The sequence below is a fragment of the Mustela lutreola genome, chromosome 4 (assembly GCF_030435805.1).
Source record: "Mustela lutreola isolate mMusLut2 chromosome 4, mMusLut2.pri, whole genome shotgun sequence".
Lineage (NCBI taxonomy): Eukaryota > Metazoa > Chordata > Mammalia > Carnivora > Mustelidae > Mustela > Mustela lutreola.
Genome location: NC_081293.1, coordinates 16,529,360 through 16,553,844, shown reverse-complemented (window position 1 = coordinate 16,553,844; position 24,485 = coordinate 16,529,360). Strand labels below are relative to the sequence as shown.

At 46.2% G+C, this 24,485-nt stretch overlaps 2 protein-coding genes across 7 annotated transcripts in view; one reads left to right on the top strand and one right to left on the bottom strand.

The window, feature by feature from the left end:
- NRAP (nebulin related anchoring protein) overlaps positions 1-15,803 on the bottom strand; it is a 69,479-nt gene extending 53,676 nt beyond the window's left edge. For 2 of the 6 annotated variants that reach the window (XM_059173133.1, XM_059173137.1), the window contains exons 1-10: positions 15,558-15,803; positions 15,132-15,226; positions 14,460-14,547; positions 10,170-10,274; positions 7,610-7,714; positions 6,426-6,533; positions 5,566-5,670; positions 4,473-4,580; positions 3,893-3,991; positions 696-803 (exon numbers count right to left, since the gene is read on the bottom strand). In XM_059173133.1, coding sequence (XP_059029116.1) covers positions 696-803; positions 3,893-3,991; positions 4,473-4,580; positions 5,566-5,670; positions 6,426-6,533; positions 7,610-7,714; positions 10,170-10,274; positions 14,460-14,547; positions 15,132-15,226; positions 15,558-15,629 — 993 coding nt within the window. In that variant the 5' untranslated portion in view covers positions 15,630-15,803. The remainder of the gene's footprint in view (positions 1-695; positions 804-3,892; positions 3,992-4,472; positions 4,581-5,565; positions 5,671-6,425; positions 6,534-7,609; positions 7,715-10,169; positions 10,275-14,459; positions 14,548-15,131; positions 15,227-15,557) is intronic. The other 4 variants (XM_059173136.1, XM_059173139.1, XM_059173134.1 and 1 more) reach the window with 3 other exon arrangements.
- Positions 15,804-21,018: 5,215 nt separating this feature from the next.
- CASP7 (caspase 7) overlaps positions 21,019-24,485 on the top strand; it is a 29,785-nt gene continuing 26,318 nt past the window's right edge. The window contains exon 1 of the mRNA XM_059173132.1: positions 21,019-21,153. The gene's annotated coding sequence lies outside the window, so the exon portion shown is untranslated. The remainder of the gene's footprint in view (positions 21,154-24,485) is intronic.

The following is a 24,485-nucleotide window of genomic DNA, read 5'->3' as shown; positions in this document are numbered from 1 at the left end:
GCCAAAAAGTGTAATTCCGAACCCAGTCTGCCCATGGTTTCAACGTCTTTTCTCATCTAACCCGCTAAACGAGGGGCCAAGTGAGTCACATGTTTTACATCCCCGGTTGGGCCAAGAAGACACTGTCCTGGGCAAATGGGTTTAATAACTGAAGAGCACAGAGCAAAGGAGAAGGGCAAAGGGGGTGTGAGATTCATGTGCGGCTTCTGACTATATATAGACCAAGCTCAAGTCGGCGTGTTGGATCTACATGGGCACATCGCTCAACTGAGTTTAATTATAGTCTATCTTTCAAGGACCGCCAGCTGGCCAGCATTCTGCAAATTAAAATCATTTCATCCCCTGGGTTATACCCAGTTTGATAGTCACGTGACCTGTTTTCATCAGCTATTCCCCCAAAGTGCTAGGTGTCTAGATGGCTTCTCTTGCAAAGCCTCTCCTAACCCCAGCTTATCTGGCTGGACCAGCATTCGCACCTGCTTCAACTCGCCTAAAGTAAGTTCCACCGTCTGTCGGTGTCACACTCCTTTGAAGCAGGTAAACGTGACCAAACGGTCTGAAAGAAGGTGTCAGAAATTTGGAGAGAAATCAAGCGCTAATTGATCTGTGTGTAGGCTTCAGTTAAACATAGTCTTCAAAATCTCATTTCTCCTCTGCTTTGGCGGCTCTGCAGGTCATCTCAATATGGTACTTACATCACTGGCGAGTTCGTTGGCTTTCTTGGCATTCTGATAAGCGGGGGTGATCATGGCGGGGAAGCTGCCTTTTCCTCTGTGCTCCTGATAGTCCTCCAAGTAGCCCTGCTGGGAGAAGCAAAAATGTCCCTCAGTGATGTTCCCCTCCCTCAGAGGGTGGGCAGTTGGAAATGATCGCTCCTAGAGCCTGTTCCTATAGAGGCCCGTCCACCATGGACATTGCAGGGATCACCCTAGGAGCAGAACCATGAGGCGACTAAGACTGTGGACTCTGTGGTCAGGTCTACTTAACTGGTGCCCGGCACACAGTCAGCACTAAATAAATGCTAACTAACATCATCAACATTTCCACTAGATAAATCCAGACATTCTACAAGTCTCCCAGACCCATGGATTATGGAGTTCTCATCCCCTATCTGACACCAGGGAGATCCGTCTGCCTTCCAGTAATCCCAAAAGCTGCCTTTGTTGGGCCTGCAGATCTATGCAGAGAAACCCATTAACATCCCAGATACTGTTTTCCCATGTGCCAAGAAGAGCATTTTATAACTATTTGAATTTTTTGAATTCGGGGGGAAATTTCAAATTGCCCTAAGAGGCTCTAAATGGGGCTAAATGTGAATTTGCAGACTATTAAAATCTGAGCCCCCCTCCTCTTCCCCACACCACCCACCCACTCCCACAAAACAAAACTTTCTCTCTCATGGACCTGTCGTGATGTCAGTAGCATAAAACTTTCCTGGGAGCGGATGGGATGTACTTCAAGACCCCATCTGACGCTACCTGCTCTCCGGGAAGCGCCCCCCTCATTCCTAGTCCTCCCCCAGGCAGAGTCGGCTGCTTCCTCATCCGTGTTCCCATCAGTCTGAAGAAACCCAAGTGCTGCCTCAAGCTCATGACTCCATCTTCCTATGGCCTCCTCCAAGGCAAGGGCCTGCCCTACCCCCGCAGCAGGGTCAGAATCCAGCACACACATTTTTAAAAAATAAAACAGTTGGGTCGAATTAGAAAGTCCAGGCTTCCCTTTTATCCAGTAATGACAATTGTTCAGCCCCGAGTGCGCCTTTATGTTTGGCTGCCAAAATGTTCTGGGCCGAATGCAACAAGTAAAAAAAGGGAAGCTAAAAAAAAATAAATAAATAAGGAAGGCTCCCAAATTCGTTGTTAATCTCCTTTTGCCCCTTCTGCTGTATGGGTGGGGCTGGCTTAGAACTTTATTTTAACTTCTCCTTATAAGTATCCACGTTGGGTGTGTAAATCTTTCAGTGATATCCTCAATCCAGCCAGGGAGTTGGCTGGTTATAAACAAGAAGTCAATTACACGATATAGTCCATTGACCTAAAAAAAAACGTTATTCGTGAAAAGGAAGAATGAATTGTTTGGCATTTTAGACGTTACAGATATTTATAGTTTATCTGACTGTCTGTCTGCCTCTCTCTCACTCCCTCCTCCTCGTGCCTGGCAGGTCCTGCTAAATCACACCAGGAAATGCCACACGAGGCTGATCCTCTCGACAGTTGCTGGCAGTCCTATCAAACAACACCCACTTTGATCCTAAGATTTGTCATTAGCATGATGGGAAACTTCAGCCAACATGTCCTAATAAGCGAGAACCAACTACCACACTATGAGGTTGCGTCTCCATGATGGGTACAGACATGTCTAAACACGTTCATGTCCTGCCAGAACATGCTGGCCACATTTAGAACAAAATATTTTCTGCCGAATATAGAAACCAAATATTTTTTTTTAATTTTTTTTTTAAGATTTTATTTATTTATTTGACAGAGAGAGATCACAAGTAGGCAGAGAGGCAGGCAGAGAGAGAGAGGAGGAAGCAGGCTCCCTGCTGAGCAGAGAGCCCGATGCGGGACTCGATCCCAGGACCCTGAGATCATGACCTGAGCCGAAGGCAGCGGCTTAACCCACTGAGCCACCCAGGCGCCCGGAACCAAATATTTTTTTAAAGTGATTTTTAAAAGTCGACTTCAGCCTTCTATACAATAGATTTAAAATATCAAATCCCTAAAAGCATAATTTCATTGAGACTAAGCACTGAGGCCATTTAAGGAACTTACAGAATTTAGCAAAATGGACTTTTTCTTTTAAGATTGGACATTTTTGTTCAGACAGACTTTTAAAAGATGTCACACCCCTATCTTCATATACATCCTTAGTCTTCCGTGAGTGTCTCCCTAGACACTCTTAAAAGAAAAGAAACAAGTTGTTTCTGTCATAAATTATGTATGTTGAATAAATCATGTATGTTGTAGAATCTGCCCACTGATGAAAAATTCAAACAACTTTCCAATCAATTTTTTAAAAAATCAACTAAGCCCACTGAGTGCATTCTTCTGATACACATACTTAGCCTTCCAGTATTCTTTACTTACAACTATGAAAAGATAATATTCCCTTTCTCGTCAACACCTGTTTAGTACCAGAAAATACAGAGGGATGTGCATATAAAAATTAGCTTCCAGTTATCATCTCAATCTTTTTACCCCCATCACTAGGTAGTTCACGTGAGAAGTGAAATTGGGGGAAAGATTTGCATTCTCTGTCAAATTGCTTCATCTAACAACCTAGATAAGATATGTAGTTTCTAAGAAATGAGACTTGTTACTCAGTGAAGTGCCCAATATTCTTCCAGACATGCCTTTGGATCCCTTTCGTGCTTACACAGGGGTGAGCTAAAATTAGCCAGTCTTGGGCCTTGGGACCATTCTTCATTGAATAGGTGAGAATGTTTTACTCTTGAAAAATCCACCATCTTGACAGGGGTTCTTTATTTTTAAAAAAGAAAAGGAGGGGTGCCTGGGTGGCTCAGTGAGTTAAGCCTCTGACTTCAGCTCAGGTCATGATCCCAGCGTCCTGGGACCGAGCCCTTCCCTCTCTCTCTGCCTGCCTCTCTGCCTACTTGTGATCTCTTTCTCTCTGTCAAATAAATAAATAAAATCTTTTTAAAAAATAAAAAAGAAAAAGAAAAGTGCTTAGAAACTCTTTTCTTACATGGGTCAATTTGAGCTCAATGTAATTATCTTTGCTTTCTGACTTAGAAAATCCACCTTTCATAAACAGGGCTAGATAAACCACAACCCAACCCCTCACTCCAGGGCCATCGGTTGTGTGACAGGCCAGTGGGCTACTGACCATCAGAAAGGGCATCCTCCCAGGGAGTGATTTCATCACCTACCTGGCCATATTGGTCCATGCATTCCCTTGTGCCCGCAGCTCCAGCAGCCGAACTAGCCATTCCCTTCATTTCCCTTTGATACTGTTGATGGTACCTCACCTAAAGGAAGGGGAAGGATAAACCTGGTGAGTTTCACCTTCTATGCACAGAAGCCAGAAGAGTAAAAACAAACGTCTCATGGAATGTTCTTTTTCTGCTGGGGTCCAGGGATTGTGTCTTAGACATCAAAATGCCAGATCTTAGTCTTGATAAAACCCATTAAAAACTATGAAGGAGGTGTGCCTGGATGGCTCAGTGGGTTAAGCCTCTGCCTTCAGGCTCAGGTCATGATCTCAGGGTCCTGGGAATCTCTGCTCAGCAGGGAGCCTGCTTCCCTTCCTCTCTCTCTGCCTGCTTCTCTGCCTACTTGTGATTGCTCTCTGTCAAATATATAAATAAAATCTTAAAAAAAAAAAACTATGAAGGAAAGCTACTCCCTGGACCATGGTGCATACAAAAGCAGACAGGATGTTGTAGTCGCCTGGCACAGATAACTTCCTGTTTCCTCACCTACCAAGAATACACTGTCAGGGACACTCACATCACTGGCCAGCTCATTGGCTCTCTTGGCGATCTGATAAGCGGGTGTGATCATGGCAGGAAAACTGCCTTTCCCTCTCTGCTGTTCATAGTCTTCCATGTATCTCACCTGAAAGTTGAAAAAAGAAAAGGAATCTCGTGCCACAATTGTGCTATGTATGAGGTTGTCTGATGAGAAGCCCTGCCAAGGGTTTGCATGAGACCCTCACATTGTCTCTCACAGCCCCTATGGCACCATCAATGGCTTATGGCTTGATGTACCATATGCATCTTCTTTACCTTTTTATCCCCCCAAACCCAGCACAGTGCCTGGTACATGGAGACACTCAATGCAGAATTCAACACATGAAGCACATGCTGTGGGCCAGGTGGTAAGGCTAGGCAGAGGGAAGAGAGGAGGTTTTTGCCTTCAAAGGGCCACCAGTCAAGTCTAGGAGACAAAAGAGGCTTCTTAAACCAAAGTGAGCAGAAGCCACTCGTTAAGCTAAACCTGGACTTGTGCTTACGCTTCCTGCTCATAAAAAGACAAAGTCCTTGGTCTTGTTATGTTAGGGAACAATGGGGCTGTGAAAAGGTAAATGGTAGAAAACCCTTAGAAGTTATATTCTCTATTTGCAGCAACAAGGATTGAAATTTTTTGGATTAATCACATACATCTGACTTGTGACTGATGCTAAGCTTTCTCTCTAAGGAAGAGATTTCACAAGGTCTGTGCTGGCTAACTTATGGGACTTGACTGTCCTTGACCTTAGAAAGTTCTCCCTGGGGGCACCTGGGTGGCTCAGTGGGTTAAGCCTCTACCTTTAGCTCAGGTCATGATCTCAGGGTCCTGGGATCGAGTCCCGAATTGGGCTCTCTGCTCAGCGGGAAGCCTGCTTCCTCCTCTCTCTCTGCCTGCCTCTCTGCCTACTTGTGATCTCTCTCTGTCAAATAAATAAATAAAATCTTAAAAAAAAAAAAAAAAAAAAGAAAAAGAAAGTTCTCCCTGGCTCCCACGTAGGACCAAGAGGCCTCCGCCATTCTTCCGCCCTCTACCTCCAAGGAAGGAAAGAATGGAGAATCTTAAAAGCCTCTAGGCCTCCATCATTTCTTACATCACTTTGAAGTTGTCCCCCTGCCTTGGCCCGTAGCAGCTCAGGGGTATCCGCCACCGTGGTGAACCTGGAAACACGCTCGTCATGCCCTCTCTTGTATTCCACCTGATGAAGAGATAGCATGGAGTCAAGGTCATACTCACCAGCTTTTGTGAGGACCCTTCCTTGCAGCTGTCCTGAAGCTATACATTCAGGTTAGACTCAACACAAGCCTATGACCAAGTCTTTAGTACAGGCTTCCTAGGCTCCTCTTCAAAAAGCATCAGTGCTACTGTGTTAAGTCCAAGAGAATGCTAGGCATGGCTAACCATTAACAAATATTAACCCACCCCATCTCTATAACCGTTGCATGAGGCAAGACTCTTACTGTCCCCATTTTTTTCAAATGAGCCACTGAGGAATAGAGAAGCTTCATCATTTGCTCATGGTCACACAGCTAGTAAGTGAGAGAACCAGGATTCCAATCCTAGCACTCTCACTCTAAAATCCAAGCTCTTAGCCAACAAGTTTCCTAATCCTCAGGAGGACGTGCCATCTACTTAACAAGAATCAGTATCTAAAATGTTAAATTGACCTCAAGAAATTATTTGGTCCAGTCTTTGGAGGAGTTAGCTCGTTTCTCCGTTTGAAAGATGTGACCCAGTCAAGGCAGAGAGGATCTCTCAAGGCAAGATAAACTCTTGAGAGAGAGCCTTCCCTCAAGGAAGAGGGAAAACATAACAGCACAGTTCTCTCCATAATATCACACTAATGACACCTACCATCCACAAGACTCTCTTACTGGTTTTTATCTGAATCCCAGAGTTTCATCAGTGACAAAAATTAGCACAATATATGGTGAATAAACATGGGATGCTCACTTGGCTGGCCAGCTGGTTGGCTTTCTTGGCTCTTTGATAAGCAGGCGTGATCATGGCTGGAAAGCTCCCCTTGCCTCTCTGTTGCTCATAGTCTTCTGTATACTCCTGCTGGTCAGAGTCAATTATCAGCACGGGAACCAATATGATACCAGATAAGAATGAATAAACTGTAACTGTGAGTATCATCAGAACCAATGCAACTGAATTTATAAGGTAGTTGGGAACCATTTCAATCACCTGGAGTGAATTCAAAAATATTATTCCATTGGTGATTGAATAGCACCTTCAACACTAAAGAAATCCTATTTTCCAGGTCAAAGGGATTCCTCTTCAGTGCTTATATCAAATTTTGTGGAACCTGGCCCAACCCAAGGAACCCAAAGAGAGCACCACCCCTTTGACTCAAAGGCTTGTACGATAATGCAGCAGTTAATGTGTGGGAGTCTTTTCTATAACTTGTCTGCTAGAATTAGTTCTACAGCATTGAGAGTGAAGTGTTAGGCTTCCCTTCTCACTTTTTGAATATCGCCGATGATTAGTCTTCCTACTGAGACATGGCTCCTAGCATTTGTATCTCTGTTTTCTTTCCATCTGCTAAAGGCTAATCACTAAAGACCAACAATGGTTTCCAAAGTGGTTTCTTCAAAGGGCAAGTGCCTGGGGTGTGTGGAGAGAACCAGAAGGTACTGTGTGTAAATCTGCTTTCTCTACATGAAACTGCTTTCTCTACATGAAAATCTAATAAAATCTCTCTTACCATGCTGGGGGGCAGGAGTCTAAAATGGGCTATCAGGGCTGGTCTTTTCTGGGGGCTCTCAAGGAGACTCCATTTCTTTACCTTTTCTAGAGACCACTTGCATCCCTTAGTGTCTGGTTCCCAATGGCTTTGACCTCTGCTCCTGTTATCACATCACCTTGTCTCTGACTCTGGCCATCTTGCCTTCCTCCTTATAAAGGACCCTTGTGATTACATTCATCCACCCTATCAATCTTGGGTAACATTCCTATCTCCAGATCCTTAACTTAATCATATCAGGGATGTCCCTTTGGCCAGTAATGTAACAGATACATAGTTCCTGAGGTTGGGACATGGTAATCTATGGGGGAGAGGCCAGTAGTTTACCACAGTCTTAAGATAAAGAAACTTTCAAACTCATTCCTAGGATAAGTTCTAAAGCCCTTACCTCACCAAGAGATTTTCGGGCCTCAACCATCCTTACGATTTCCGGGTCTGGCAGATCTCCTGGGCACCAAGCATTCCCTTCCCCATACCCAGTCCAATAGGCTCTCTATAAAGGAAACACACAAATGCATAAACACATACCCACACATTTGGTTGGTAAGACTTACCCCACCCTCTTAGCAATGCTCACATACACTGTCAACATAAGAGAAATTCTCTAAAAACTATAAACTTCTAGTGGCCTATGGTGGGTCTCAGCTAAAAGAAATGTTCAACTTTTTCACTTAGAAAATAATCCAATATCCTACAAAGTTCTACTTTGTAGGATTCACTTATGTTCTAGAAGGGTTTCAAATGTAACTTGGCATGTCTTGGCTCAGCACTGTACCTAGACCGAGCCAGTGGGGAGTTGCTATGGACAGGCAATACGAGCTTAACCATGATTCAGACATGACGCAAAACCCTACTACTTGTCATGTGCCTAATATTGGGATAAGCAATTAACCCTGGGAAAAGAAAAGCCAAAAACAGAGAAGACAGTCCCTTATTTAAGATATCTGTGGCCTCCATAGGGACATGAAACCAACACAGGAAACAAGTAATGATTAGAAAATGTCTGTGTGCTTAGGTGTACTGTATTGAGAAGCGATCTGTATGTGATGGACTCCATTCTGGATAGGAAGATGGAACTGAGCTGGACCGCCAAGGCTGAGGTCAGTTAACAGGGGCAAAAGGAGAAAGGACATCCATTCTAGAAGATCAGTTCCATGAAGGCAGGGATTTCCATCAGTTTTGCTTGTTGATGTATTCTAATAGCCTGAAACAGTGCCTGGCACATAAGACTCAAGAAGTATTTGTTGAATAAATTCCAGGAGTGGGAGCTACCATGAATAAAAGCATGAAGGCAATGATGGGCTTCATGTGAAAGACCATAAGGAGATGAGTTTGGTTGGAATACAAGGGGAAGAGATGGGAGCGAAGTAGGCTAGAGGTAGGGCAAATTGAACAGGTTGGGTAGAACCATGCTCTGGAGATTTGGAAAGACAGTTCATATATGAAAATACGCCGAACCATACTAGCAATCAGGGAAATTTAACTTAAAACGACAAGATAAAAAAATGTCAAAAACTTTTATCTGGAAATACCAAGGATCAGTGAGAGTATGGAGGAATAAGTCTTCCTATCCTCTGCCTGTAGGAGTATCAAATGCACAGCCATTTCAGAGTACGATTTGACAGTGGCCATGGAAATTAAAAGGCATGTGCCCTTTCATTTTCCATTACCTGTTCTAGAGAAACACTCATTTGTGTCCAAAAGAGGTCACACACAAAGGTGTCCACTGCAACTTCATAATAGAGAAAAAAAAAATGAAAAGAACCCTGCCCATCAACAGAAGAGCACGATACATCCATTCTTAATGGTTGCATTCATGACATATCCATCCAAAATAACTTAAAAGGAGGCTGATACAAATATCTCCAAGATATTTGTTGACTGAAAAATATAAGCTGCAAAACAAGGCATGCTGTTTCATGGAGAAAAAATAGAAATATCCCAATAGAAATATACATATGCAATATGTATGCATATGCATACATATAATGCATGCATATAATACATATAAATGCAATTGCAATATACATATGCAATTTTCAGTGAAAATAATGGCTAATATTTGTTGTGTCTTCCATTGTTCTAAGGTCTTTACATTTATATACTCTCTTAACCTTCGCCATTGTTCTGTAAGTCAGGAACTGTCAGAAGTTCAGTTTACAGATGAGAAAGCCAAAGAAAAAGATGGTTAAATAATTCATCAAAGGTCCCTCAGTACATGGCAGTGGTCGTATTCAAATGGGAGTATTAAGAGACAGATGACATAGATCTACATTTGTAATTGAGTTAAATCTGAAAGAATATACAGGTCCCTCTCCAGAGGGACTGATTGGAGACAGTGCACAAGGGGTTAGATTTGTACTTCGGATTTTTTTTTTTAACAACAAGGAAAACACAAATATTATGTGTATAATGAAAAATAAATGGCTAAGGACTTTTGAAATGATGAGACTCTCCCTAGTGAGCATAAATTCTCAGGTGGCAGGAAGAGTAAGTTAGGGCCATCTAGGAAGCTGTGCATGACCAACGTCACTGGACAGGCTGGACAGAGGCAAAGCCAGAAGGGAGAAGGCCATCCAGGAGGCCCTGACAAAGGTCTAGGCAGGAGCTGATGTGGATCAGAGCAGGGAGAGTGAAATGCAGGAGAAGGGGCAGAGCTGAGGGAACTATCAGAGGGAAGAGGGTAGCTGTGGTTCCCAGCCTGGGTGCTTGTTCCCAGGGACAGAAACATGGTAGTTAGAAGGGACAAACTGACTAGTGAGTTTGACACAGTGGAGATGACCCCACGACTGGCTGCAGGATGTCTTCTGTAGACAGCTGGAATCACAAACTGGGTAAATGAAAGCCTAATCTGTTTCTCTAGAAGTAATACTCAATGATGCGTCTCACTTGCAGAGTGCGTGGTTCTCTTCCCTGTTACCCAAACCTGGTCACACGTCTCCTCTCACCTCGTTCATCGGGGGCTGCCCGTTAGGTGCAGCTGTTCCATCCCTGGATTTCATGTCCCAGTGAAAAACCGACTTAAACTGTCCGCCCTCATCTTGGTCATCAATCTGCACCACGGAGACGTGGTCAGTAACGTTTCCATCAGAGAAGAGAAGGAAAATAGACAACATAGAGTTAAATCAGAGGGATTGTTCTAAATCGCAAAGGCAAAGCTTCGTAAATGCACAATGACACACACTGGGTCTGTCTGTCCACTGTGGCTTCACTCGCTCCACCAGCCAGGTGAGGCGTGCAGAGCCTCTGCAGTGTGCAAAGCTCTAGCTAGCAGTGTAATTAAAAAGACTGAGGGTCCCAATGAACTTACCACACGACACCCAGTATTCATGTTAGAGTAACTTCAGAAAACACTGGATACCAGAGTAATGGTTCTTAATTTTAGTCTGTGTGACAATCACCTGGGGAGCTTGGTTAACAGGTTGGCTCCCCAGACTTATGTATATGTTCTCCTGTGCTTTTTAATTTTACCTTTCCTATCTTGACCTGTAATACATCTTGAGTTAGTTTTTGTGTACAGGTGTGAGGTAGGGGTCCAGGTCCATTCTTTTCCATGCAAATATCCAATAACTCCAGATCGTCCTTGCCTCACTGGACTGCAGTGGCACATCTGTCATAATCCAAGTAACTGCATAGGCACAGCTCTATTTCTGGACCTTGGGTTGCATTCCACTAGCTGGTCTATTCTTATGCAATACTATGCTAAGTTCATGACTACTCTTTTGTAGTAAATCTTGAAATCTCATAACTGAAGTCCTTCCATTTTGTTCTTCAGAATTTCTTGGCTATTCTAGAATCTTTGTGTGGTTCACATCATTTTTAGAATCCGTGGGTCAATTTCTACGAAAAATGCCAAGACTTACACTGGAATTACTGTGAACATGTAGATCAATCTGGGCAGAACTGACATCGCAATGGTATCTTCAGAGCCTTGGGTGTAGGCCAAGAGTTCTTAAAGACAACATAAGAAGGACCCGCCGTAAAAGAAAAAAATCAAAAGGTCCTAGGTCCCAACCCAGATATCGTAATAAATGAGGTCTAAAATGGGCCCAGAAACCTATGATTTTTACAAGTGGAAATTGAAATCATGGATTTTACAGATGAAGGAAGAAACTGAAGGCAAAGAAGTGACCTTACCAAAGTCATTCAACAGGTAATCAGGGCCAGGCTTAGAATCTAGGAATTCCTTTTCCACACGAAAGGCACTTCCTCTCATCGAATTTCTAGGCTGGCTACCACCCAGTGCAGCTACAATATGTGTATTTTTAAATATAGAAATTAAGAGTGCTTTACCTGCTTCTTCCCCTGGATTTTGAGAAACTACCCCAAACGTGACATAGACTGAAGGCAGCATTTCTGGGTGGCAACACTGCTGATACGGGAGGCCAGTTAAGTCTTTCTCCTGGGTCCTGTCCTCGGCATGGCACAATGTTTAGCAGCATAGCTGCTCCCTGCCCATCAGACGCCCACAGTACCCCTCCCTGCCAGCTGTGACATTCTAAAACATCCCCAGACATCACAAATGTCCCGTGAGGAGTAAAATTGCCCTCCTAGAGAGCCATTGCCTTAAGGAATCAGAATCGCATGATCAAAATAGATAGAAAGCCTTATTTGCTTGTTCTCCACCCATGGAACAAATCCATCATTAGGGAGTGCCTGCCTCCCCAGAGACTTCTCATGAGATTCTGGATTATTCTGAAGAAGTAAGAAGAAGGGGAGAAATAGTAAGGGTTGCTAGTAGGGTAAGGAAGAAGCATTAAAAGCTAAAGTCCCCTCGCTGAATAAAAGAGAATCTAGATGTTTTATTTTCCTAAAAATTCCATGCACACCTACCAAACAGGAAATTTTGGCTTAGAGACTTATTTATTTGTTTTTAAAAGGGTGACATTTAGGAAACACAAAAATGTCCGCCTGCTTTGAATGCCCGCTCAAACTCTTTCCTTTTCTCCTTCATTACCATCACTGAAGCATCCCTTTTGTTCCCTCCTTTAGCACAAGCACAATGAATTTGTTTTTACTCAATTGACAAACTCAGAGATGCAAGAGTTTGGCAAAAAAGTCATCCATCCCCCTCCCTCAGGTGCCTATGAGACCCAGGGCTTAAAAGGGGCACAGCTGTCCATTTGAAATTTTTCCTGATGGGGAAGAAGGAGAAAGTGATCTCAACAGCCAATTGTTTGGCATAACACACACATACACACACACACGCACACGTGCACACACAAATATGCATGTATACACACACATACCATGTACACAAAAATATACACAGAGACGTACACATACACACACACACACACCCCACACACATATACATATGCACACATGGGCATGCATATGCACATGGGTATATGCACGCACCACATACACACATATGTGTGTCCGTGAATGCCTATTCACACCTACACCCACACATGCATATACTCCCCATACACACACAGCCATATGCATACACACACACACATATCTGCACAGAAGCAAACAAACGCAAACACACACACGTCCCGGTAAGTTCACATCACTGTCTGTGGCTAGCACCAGAACCAGCACAATTCTCACTCCAGCTCGGGCCTATCACACACAGTAAAAAGAGAATGAATCCACTACCACCTCAAAGAAAGGTAACATTATGCAACCTATTGTACGGTTGGAAGGTAGGGTCAGGCCAGTTAGGAGCTAGCGTAGCGTGAAAAAGTAAAGACATTCGGGATCTGGTTGTAGAGTGTGTAATACCTACAAACAGTACTCGGACGGTTTAAGTACTTCTCCTGGTGTTGAATCTGTAAAATCCTGGCTACCCAATGGTAGAAACGTCTGGATGTTCGTAAACATAAACAAGTGCTTTTCTCCTCCTGGACGGTTTATGCTATGTGCATAGAAATAGGCCAATGGAGCAGTTTAGGGTAAGCGTTCTAGAGTCCGATAGATCTGGATTTGTACCCACTCCAGTATCTGGGTAAAACCAGGCAGACTACTTAACCTCTCTGAGCCTCAGCCTCCTCGGCTGTAAGACGGTAATATTACAGAGGATTCTTGTGAAGAAGAAATGAGATAAGATAGAGAAAGAGCCCAGGAGAAGAGCCCCACGTTAGGTCCTCTGTTTAAGTAGGAGCTACGCTCAGTAGTCATCGCAGTTTTGGGTAGCTGCCCTTAGACATCAAGAGAAGAGAACAAGATCCCCATAGAACGAATGCTCTCAGTAATGTAAGATTGCTTGTGAATTCTTAAGGTTTGCAAATCCTTCTAAATCACTGATGTCTAAGCAGCTCGGCACCTCGGGCTCCTCATCCGCAGAGTGAGATAACAATAGTACTTACCCTAGTGGGCAGTCATGTGTATTAAGTGAATTAAATGATTGTGCAGTAAACGTTACATAAGCATCTTTAAAAAAAATAATAAGCTCACAATGAATCCAGGGCTCTTAGCAAAATAAGCTGTTTGGAGGAGGTGTGGGGGAAGCTCCCTCCAACACACGTTTTCCTGAGGAGGCTGGTGGCCTGGGCCAGCCGGAGAGGCGGTCTGAGGCAAGGTGACGTGAGGAGGGCAGATCACTAACAGACTTCCACCTCCTATGCAATGATCTAATTTTAGAAAATTGTTAGCTCCATCCCACAGAACAGCTTCCGTGGGGCATGGGGAAAGAAGTGAAATGAGTCATCATCTTAATAAATGCAGGCATCCAAGCCATCCCTAGCTATTTGACAAGACCCCATTGTTGGTTTTTCAAAAGAGGTTGGTGTATCAACACAGCTACCTGGTCTATCCTAACATCACTTCCAAATCAAATTATCTTTGACCTACCCCTGCCCCCAGGGGAAAGAGAAGTAATCGTAAACACTCCTGAATTGAGAGAGATTTTAAGAGTGTGGAATTAGAGGTTTTTAATTTTCTATATCAAAATAATCATGGGAGAAAGTAAGGGAAGGCTCTTGTAATGTGTTCCAGCTATATAAACTTGGGTTATTAGGCACCTACTGTGTACAGGGCCTGCCGGGTAAACCATCATCAATGCGAACAGAGCTGGCAGAGATTACAAAGGCGTCAGATATTCAAGCTAGATTATCTTGGGTCCTACCTTACATTGTGGTAGGACAAAGAGCAATATCTGTTACTTAAATGCACTTTGCGCCTCTAAATGAAAAACAGGAGCAGGTTCAGTCTTGACACAGACACTTAAAAACCTGAGGTAAGAAATTCTCTTTAAAGGCTACTTTGAAGTTCAAAATTAATTCACTTACCCCATGGATGGCTTCTGAGGACTTCCTCATGTTTAGATTTAGTGGAGTATGATAGACACTTGTGAAAGTGTTGTTCTTGGGGTTGTGGCTAGAAAAAATAGACATAAACCAAAATTAGAAATGTACTTTTACCCAAGATGATTGAGTATCCCTAAAAGTATCATCATTTTTTTAAGTTGATAAATATAAAACTTAATAATAAAGTTTATGACTTTCCAGGCAATGTCTTAAAGGGGAAAAAAAAAAAAAGGAAATCAAATAAATTCCGTATATATTACTTCAAGACCAAATCTAACTGGAAATGGCCACTTAAAAACTTTCAGAAAAAAAATATAGAAATGGATTCGGGAATTATTTAAAAGAAAAAGAATTAAAGCTCTTTAGGCATATCTATGGCAATTACACTGTTCTGCACAGTATCTAATGATTTGACATGTGGTTATAGCAGATAGATTTGACTTTTTACTTGGCAGAAATTTGAAAATTCCAACTTTTTGTCCTTTGCATAAAATCCTGCCTTAGGGCTCGTCAGTGATTTTATGTAAATGAAAACTTTGGGGAAGATATTTCTTGAATTTAACTCTGGGCTGTGTGACTGGAAACGCTGGTTGGCTACTTGTTAAAAAATAAATAAAACTCAAGAAGTGGTGGAGGCGGGCACCAAACACTTACGCGTGACAGTATGGCTTTTTCTGGTGACTCACGAAGTTATTAACCGATAGCATCATCTTGCAAACTTCACAGTGAAAACATGCTTTATGCCAGATCTAGAAATCATAGAGAAGAAGATGTGGCAAAATTACCTTTCTTCCAAACTCAGGATTCTTATATATTTCCAGGTAAAAATGGATCCTTAGAGATAACATGGTAATATACACACACATAGACACAAACATGACTATAATATGTTAAATGAATGAATAACCTTTCTTTTTTCCCAAAGAAACATAGAAGACAGAGATAGAAATGAGTAGAACTGAAGAAAGATGAGAAATACATCTTCTTTTGATGGTTCAAAAAACCCTACATATACCTCTGTAAGAAGATAAATCTACCATATTGGTTATTATTTCCAAAGGCCGAGAAATGTCCACTGACCTGATCTAGACAGCTGATCTTCTCGGCAGGATAAACTCCATATCCACACCTAGAGCAAGCCTGCACATTCATCTTGATGTCCGAAGAGAGAAGACAAATCTAGGCAACAGGCAAGAAATCCAAGGAAAAGTCCCAGGCTAGCTGTGCAAGTTTCCCAAATCCTGACCACAGTTCAATCACCGTGGGCACCTTGATCATTCAAAATCCAACTTCCACTTTCCTTTGCTGACCTTCTAGTTTGAAGTCAGCAGCTGGACTGTTTTTAAAGCTGCCACTTACTCAAGGGGCTATTTTGGCAACTCACACAGCACGCATGCGCCCGGGAAATTAGGTGGAGGTATTTCTAGCTGACATGCTTCTCTAAATAGAAAAATGAACTCACAACAGCATCATGTTTATGTGGGTGACCAAATCCTCGTGTATGACTAGGCAGCATGTAGTAGTTTAACACGAACTGTGATCATAACCCAAGAAAAGAATACAAAGAGATAGGCCATACACTCATCCAACAATCCAATTTAGAAAAGCTCACTCTGTGAGGCCTGTGACTAAAGTAGAAAGGCCAGCTTCCCCCAAAATATAAGAAATAAAACAGGATGGATCTAATCCATGGGAAGGGTAAACACCATATTTGAAATTCTGGCTTTATCTATTAAAAATGTTTACAACATAGTGTGCCTGGATGGCTCAGCCGGTTGAGCATCCAATTCTTGGTTGTGGCTCAGATCATGATCTCAGGGTTCTGAGATGCAGCCCCGCCCCGTGTTAAGCTCCACACTCAGCTGGGTTGTCTGCCTAAAGGTTCTCTCCCTTCGTCCCTCCCCCTCACATCTATCTCAAATATATAAATAAATCTAAAAAAAGAATTTTAATGGTTTAAAGCGAGGCTGAAAACTGATCAAGATGTTAGTGTTTAGCTTCCACGAGAATGCAAAACTAAGAACATGCTAGAACACTCGGTGTCTTGACCCCTATGTTATCCTGGACTGTTCCAAGTTCTGATTGTTTACTCTCTTGCCTCTTGGGCCTGAAGTGGGGCAGCTTGAAGACAAACCCTCTCCTCCTGGCTTTGTCAGCCCCTCCATTGTCTTCAGTGTCCACTAAGTGTCACATTAAAACAGCCTTCTGGAAACAGCTTACAAAAGATGGCACCTGACCTGTTCCCATTCCTCAGCTAACTACCTCCCATGACCCTTACCCCATTTTATGTTCTTAATCGCAGTGAACTGCCACCTGACATCCTATTAGAATCTCTGCTTTTTAAAATGATCTGTCTTCTCCTTCAAAATATAAATTCCATCAAAACAGGATCCCTGGTCTTTGTCATTTCTATCTCTAGTGCCTAGAACAAGGCCTGACACAGAAGAGATGCTCAATAAGTACTTACTAAATTAACGAAACAAATTTATTACTCTCACCAAAATGCCTACGGAAGCCAGAAGTGAAGTCATAGATCATGTTAGGGACCTTCCCAAGTGGGCGGCCACACACCCCATCTGAGGCAGCAACCACTCCTCAGTCCCAGCCGTCTTGTCATGAGGGAACCAGTACCCAGCCCTGCCAAATACTGAGACTTTGCCAGAGAAGCCAAATACTTGCATTTACACATCAGAGTCCATGTTTTTGTGAGACGCTGGGAATTACACCGCGCCGGGGGCAGCTGAGAGTCTAGGACCTGGGTAGGCTACCACTTAGGGACCTCTGGTCTAAAAGCTGAGGTGACATTGGGAGGTCCCCAGGTGGAGAGATGTCAGCAGTTTCTTTGTGTTGTGGGGCCACGGGGAAGGCTCCAAAGCAAGTGAAGAAAAGTGGAAAGTAGCATTCACATGACACAAGCCCGAAAGAGGGGCTGCGGTCTGAGGTTCCCAAGGATAGAGAGTGGGGCCCAAGGCTTTTCTCTCAGCACGACAGGGACCCTTGGTAGAGACTCCAGGCTCTGGAAGATTCCCACTCTGGAAGGTGGTGCGGGGCAGCTTGAGCAGACGGGAACAACAAAGGACAAAGACTTGGAGCCTTCCCAGAACATTCTGCTCTATACCAGGCTTCTCAGGCCTGACCTGGGAAGTGGGCTGGCTGCAGGCCCCCTAACGACGGAGGGAGGCTTCTGCCCCAATTCAGAGGGATGCGGAATCACAGTCAGATTCATTTAAGGTAAAAGCCACGTTAACACTTCTCTAAGGTGTGTGTGATCGCTTCTGGCTCACCCTCCTGAAAACGTAATTACCAGAATGAAGAGGCTGAATTTGACTTGTACCATCACTTCTGCTTTTAAAAGGCAGGTCTTAGGTATCAGAAGTCATGCAGAGAAACCACCCCAGTGAACTGGAAATGGGCCCTGTAAGAAACTCGGTGACCACTCACCGCTGGGGTAAGCACCACAGAGCCCTTGTCTGCCTGGCCGGCACCACGGGCCAGCTTTCCCTTGCCTGTCCCAAACCACCGCACACCAGGTAGAGCCCTCGCCCTTGCCACGGTGACTACCTCGAGCCATCCAAGCCTTAGCCCACGAGCACACAACAGCGTGGCCTTCGGGATTGGTTCAGACAATAGGTCTTAGCCCAGAGTCCCCAGAAAACAGAACATGAGGCAAAGGCTTACATTCAAGGACTTTATTAAGCACTGTAGTCCCAGGGAGCAGAAGTAAGGAGGCAGGAAACAGAGGGGTGACAGTGAGTATGAAGGTTCATTGTCAAAAGTAGCTGCTAACTGATGCGAGGTACCTCGGACTGCTTGAGCGCCATCTTCCAAGCCATGCTCCTTGGGAACATGTGCAACAGGAAGGAAGGGGGAAGAACGTATCTGTGGTCCCTGTCTTCGTTTGGTGAAAGTTTTGTCTCATTGGGTGTTAGCTCCCCTACATGTCTATGCTGTGGGGATGCCCATGGCGTCCCACAGCATCTTATGGCTCAACAACAACAGGGAAAAAGCAAGGGCAACAGAAGGCCAAAGACGCTGTTGGTTGTTCCCCCATTGAAGATGGCAAGTCCACACGGAGCCTGCCACCCTTGCTGAGCCTGGCCCAGCACAGACAGGCCGAGGTCCTGAGATAGGTGAGGTTGTGTGGATCAGAAGTGGCTCTTGACACATGTCTGATATGCTGTCCTGCCCACAGAGTGTTGGGGACTTGGGCTTGGTTGTCACAAGCCGAAGCCAGATGGTGGAGAGTCTTGGTCCTTGGTTTGGTTGCTTCTGCCAACACTGCCTCATGTTTCTTTGACTTTTTTTTTTTTTTTTTTTTTTTTAAGTCTTGACTCATAGGGAGATTGTGATCAGTGAAAAACCCTCACATTTTGTTTCACATTAATGGCTCTCATGTTCAATGTGTGGGTAGTTGATTTTCTTTTTGAACTTAAACACAGCACTGATTGATCTCTTCGATTTCCTCCCATTGATGGTGGCCCCATTGCTGCAGCTGGTCTAGAGTTTCTGGTACTTTGGTTCTGTCACCCAGAATATGAGGTAATTCTTCCTAGCTCTGAGTCATTTCCAGTGCCCTCCAGGGCCGTGGATGTGAAATGGTTTTGAAATTGCAGAGATGACAGATTCAGACCGAGGAGAAAGCTCCATACCCTTTGCTCTGTCACTGTCACTTTCCTTAAACTGGAGCTGTTCCTCCTACGCCATGTCTACCTTAGCTTAGGTTCTCCTAAAAGCAGAGCTTGAGGTGAGGACTTGGATGCACAGTTTATTTGGGGGGCGTTTCCACAAGGCAGGTGCAAGGGTTTGAGCGAGCCAGTAAAGTCAAATGTATTATTCTGAAGTAATTACCACGGTGGGTGGCCTATAACAACACGTAACAACACATAACATAACATGCTGCTACCCCTACCTAGAGCTGAGATACAGAACCCCCCTCCTTTCCCTACCTCAGGACCGAGATCCAAACCTTGCTGAAGAGAGGATGTCTGTGGCTCACTAGATGGCAGAAAAGTCACTGTGCTGTCACGCTGGAGGAACTCGCTAGAAATCTGTCCTCTAGAACTTTCTGGAAGTCTAACCTCTGGGTGCTAGAGAGAGTTGTTCATAGGAAGTTATCTCAAGGGAAGAATTCTGCTATAAAACTGTCTGAAGGAATGTCAGTTTTGCTGGGTTCTCCTGGCTACCAGGCATAGCAGTAGCTGGGCACTGGAGAAGCCTCTGTAAGAGCCTGATTCTCCAGGAAAGGACAAGAAGGAAAATTCTTTTTTTTCTTTTTTTTTTTTAAGGCGACCTGATCCTGGTTCTGCCACTAGCAAATTTGTGACACAGCCCACTTCTCCGAGCCTCAAATTCTTTATCTATGAAATGAGCAGAGGGATTAGTTGTTAAGGCCCCTTCCAAAATCTAACACTGTGTTTCAAACTTAAATTTATAAATCAGTAATGAATTTTCTTTACTGTAGGGAGTTTTCATTTCTTAAATGATTTGCAATTGAATTCCTTTAGAAAGTAAATTATCTGAGTGTCTACAAGACTTCGTTATCACACACATTCCAGAAATACAGATGCTAGAGTAACACAACCTGTCTTCATCTGTGTGGGCTGCTCTAACAAAATACTACAGACCACATAGCTTATAAACACCAGGAACTTACTTCTCAGTGTTCTGGAGGCTTGAAGTCCAAGGTTAGGGTGCCAGCATAACCAGGTTGTTGTAAGAGCTCTCCTTGGGGATGCAGACAGCAACTTCTGCCTATGTCCTCATACGGTAGAAGGGGCTAGAAAGCTTTGTCCAGCCTTTTTTAAGTTAAGGGCACTAATCCTCTTCACAAAGGCCCCACCCATAACTCCTGAATGTCAGATGCCAGCACTTTGAGCATTAAGTTTCAGCATATTAATGGGGGTGCAGTGGACACAAACTTTCAGCCTACTGCATTGGCCACATGGGAAATAGTGTAACTGTTTAAAATATTCAGGAATTAGAGATTTTTGCTGAAGTTAATAAATTATAATTATGCCCTGACCCCTACCTGCTGCCAGTCTTCCTTAAACCAAAAAAGTGTCCTTACCTGGCGAGATTCTAGAGACAATCCTGAAGTCTGAGGCGCAGGGTGAAGTCCCCAAACACAAAGACAAGATGTGGCTCTTGCCTGATCTCACGCCATGAGAGATTCAAAGTGTACAAAGTTCTTTAAAAGCAATTATTTCTGACATTGATAAAAATCACAAAAATCACAAAATCACACCGCGGTGTGACTGAATTAATTAGTTGCGGTCCTGAGGAGCCTGGGAAAGAAAGGCTTTGGAGGCGCCGGCTGGAGGCCCAAGGGTGAAGAAAGGCAAAAGTGTGAGTAGTGCGTGCGTGCGTGCGTGTGTGTGTGTGTGTGTGTGTGCGCGCGCGCGTGCACCTACGCGAGGGGTAGGGGCAAGGTGGGAGCGCGGAAGTGCAGGGTCCGTCCCACGATGCACAGTCAGGGCCCCATGCCCAGCGGCTGACACTTGGGGGCGCTCATTAAATCTAGCGGGACTGATTCCGGCGCTTCCTCCGGACAAGTTCGCCCCGTTGAGAGGCGGGAACTCGCCTACCGTCCTCGCGCGAACCGAGGCGCCCCCAGAGCGGACACGGGAAACCCACCCGCGACTCCACGGCTGGCCCCAGAAGCCCGGCCCCGGAGAAGGTAACTTCAGCCGCTGCGGGCGCCGAGCATCCCTCCTCCCCAGGGTTGGGGCGCCAACAGCACAGACTGGGGTCGGGGGCCTGGCTGGGGAGAAGTGCTCTGGCTGTGGGGCTGGGTTCCGGGTACTGGTGCGGAAGCCCGAGGGGAGGTGTAGACGGGGGGCAGCAGCAGCAGGAGAGAAGGACGGGCGCCCCTGGCCGGCGCCGGGTCGTCGTCGAGCGCCGCGAAGTCCCCGCAGCCGGTCTGCAGAGCGCGCTCCCGGGTCACTCCGAGCACCGCTGGGGGTGCAGAAGGTGCTCCCCCGGGGGCTGTGAGCGCGGCGTCGGGGTGGTAGAGCTGTCGGCAGACTTCACCCAGCGCGCTCTCCGGGGGCGCGGCCAACTTCGCCAGCGCGTCTTCCCTCCCCCCGGGCGACGCGCGCGGGCCACGGTGCCGACCCGGCCACCGGTTCTGCAGGGAGCGCCCTCCCGGGACGGGGCGCGCGGTGGAGCGGCGGCGCTGGGCTCGCGAGCGACCCCGGGGAGCGCACCGGCGAGGAGGAGGCGGCGCCCGCGGCCCGGCCGGGCCCGGGCCCCTGCCCCTGTCCCGCGCGACTCCGCCTCCTGCCGCACCCGGCCTTTTACTTTCGCTTTCGCTGGGGCAGCCCCAGACCCTCGCGGCGGAGGGACCGAGACGGACGCCAGCTCGGGCCGCCCGGCCGCGGCGGACACGGTAACTTCGGCCCCCGCCTCCGCTCGCGCCCCTTCCGCCCGAGCCGCGCGCGCTCCTTCCCGGCCTCCGCCCGCGCCTCCCTCCCACCCAGCCCCGCGCCCCTCCCGCCCCCGGGCCGGCTCTCCTCCCACCACCACCCCCGAGCCGCCCCCCTCGGCCGGCCTGCGCGGACACTTTGGGGAGAGGGCCGGGCACCGTTCGCTCCGCTCCTCAGGTCCTCCCTTCCCGGCTGGCCGCGGGATTTGGAAAAGGGGGCGTGGATTGAGACCGGCGGGAGGAGATCGCGATCTCGCCGGGCTGGCCAGCGAGCGCCCCCAGGGCTGTCTGAGCGCGGGTCCCCGCGCCCCAGTTTGTCGGCTGTGGGCCTCCCTGTGCCTGTCCGTTAAAGGGGAGCGGTGCTGACCGCGGGCTGAGGGTCGCTGCGAGGATCGAAGGAGGCGATGGCGCACAGGGCAGTGCCTCGGTCTGGGCTCCGTGTGCGGGGAGCTGCTGTCAGCCCGGCCGGGGCCGCAGGTGCAGGGCTCTTGAAGATCCCTGGAGGAAGTGAAAAAAGGCAGGACCCCAGGCGACCTTTGTATTGAGGTTGTCATTGCTCTGGTGGACTAGGCGGCCCTGAACTTTGTTTACTTAAAGGCTGTTTCCTCCTTCAGGGGTTCCTGAACTTCAGCCCGCATAGACAGCCCTCACCTGGGTCACCTGGGTTCATAATCCAGCTTTGCTTCCTGTTAGTTGTGCGGCCCCGGGGCAGGTTCCTTAAACTCTCAAGAATCCGATGTTTCTTCTGCAACATGCGGGGAAGGAGCCAGCCTGCTTAGCAGGGCTTTGAGCCTCTGGCGATGGGGGTACTCGCGTGCCAGCAGAGCCCCTTCTCCAAGTGCCAACGGTGAACGTGGAGGCCATCAGGGCAGCTTCTCTTTGAGCCTTCAGGGGGATTGTCTCCACCGGGACAAGGGTGGGTGCAGGTTGTGTTAGGTCACCTCTCAGAGGAAGCAGCTGCAGTGAGTCCATCCTCCTACCCGTGGGGATAAAAAAACCAGTTCAGGATATAGCCGCGAAGTGATTTCCGACCAGAAGTGCCTACCAGTCGCCTATGAAAATGTATTTAGAAATCATCGCTGGAGGAATTTTTTTTTCTCCACAAAAGCTTTTTAAGATGTGGATGTGATTTTAAAATATAGGTGAAGGTTGACAGATGAATGCTTTTTAGTCTTGAGTTCTGCCAACAGTGGTGATAAGGAGGAATAATTGGGGAACATCTAGAATGTGCTACACTGGGCTTAGCACTTAACGTGCATTTCTCCATTCATCCCCACAGTCAGCCTGTGGTGTGGCATCGTTTTCTTCCCATTTCACAGATGAAGAAGCTGAGGCTCAGAGACATGGAGCATTTTGTTCAAGGCCCCATGGCTAATCGCTGGAGGAGCCAGTTTAACCCCTGATCTGCCCCTCCCCTGACTGGGCTCTGAACTTGGTCGTGTTGTCTGTCCTGTATCAACAATTCATTCAGGGCACTGAATGACTTAAGCATTTTAAGTACATTTTAGTTAAAACATTTATGAGGAAATATTTATTGGGGTGCCTGAGTGGCTCAGTCTGTTAAGCATCTGACTCGCGATTTGACTTTGAATCATGATCTCAGGATCTCAGGCTCCAGCCCCTGGTATCAGCCTCAGGGCTGGGTATGGAGCCTGGTTAAGACTTTCTCTCCCTCTGCCAACCCCCCACCTTCGCTCTCTTAAAAAAAAAATGGGTCGGGGGTGCCTGAGTGGCTCAGTCATTAAGCGCCTGCCTTCAGCTCAGGTAATGATCCTAGGGTCCTGGGATCAAGCCCTCCGCGGGGCTCCCTGCTCAGCGGGAAGCCTGCTTCTCCCTCTCCCACTCTCCCTGCTTGTGTTCTCTCCCTTGCTGTCTCTGTCAAATAAATAAATAAAATTTTTTTAAAAAAGGGAACAAAACATATTTATTAAGTGCCCACTGTATACTGGGCACTTTACTATGACTAGAAGAAAAAAAGGATGATTAAGATACACTCTCAGTCTGCAGATAGGGTCCTAGTGGATTCTAGTGACAAGAATGGCAATAGCTAACGTAGAGGGCTTACACAGAGCTCCTGGCAGCTCTCATGCTTTCTGAGCGGGCACCTGGGTGGTTCAGTGGGTTAAGCCTCTGTCTTCGTCTCAGATCATGATCTCGGGGTCCTGGGATCGAGCCCCACATTGGGCTCCCTGCACAACGGGGAGCCTGTTTTCCCCCACGGTCTGCCTGTCTCTCTGCCTACTTGTGATCTCTGTCAAATAAATAAAATAAAATATCTAATGCTTTCTGAGCATCACATATTGATTCATTTAAAGAGAAGATAGACACCTTTCACTGAAGATACACATGAATAGCAGCCATTCCATGACTGACTGTCTTGGCAGCCTGAGCCCTACAAAGGCAACAGACACTAGAGAACAACAGTAGGCCTGCCCTCTCCAGGCGCAGCAGAGGTGAGATAGGCCTGCATTTTCTTGGTAGGTTCTGAGGGTGAGTGGAAATACAGGGTCAACACCAAGTCTGGGCTTGACCGAAATGATGTGGCCAAGATTAGGCACCACTGGGCCGGCACCCATGTCTCGAGT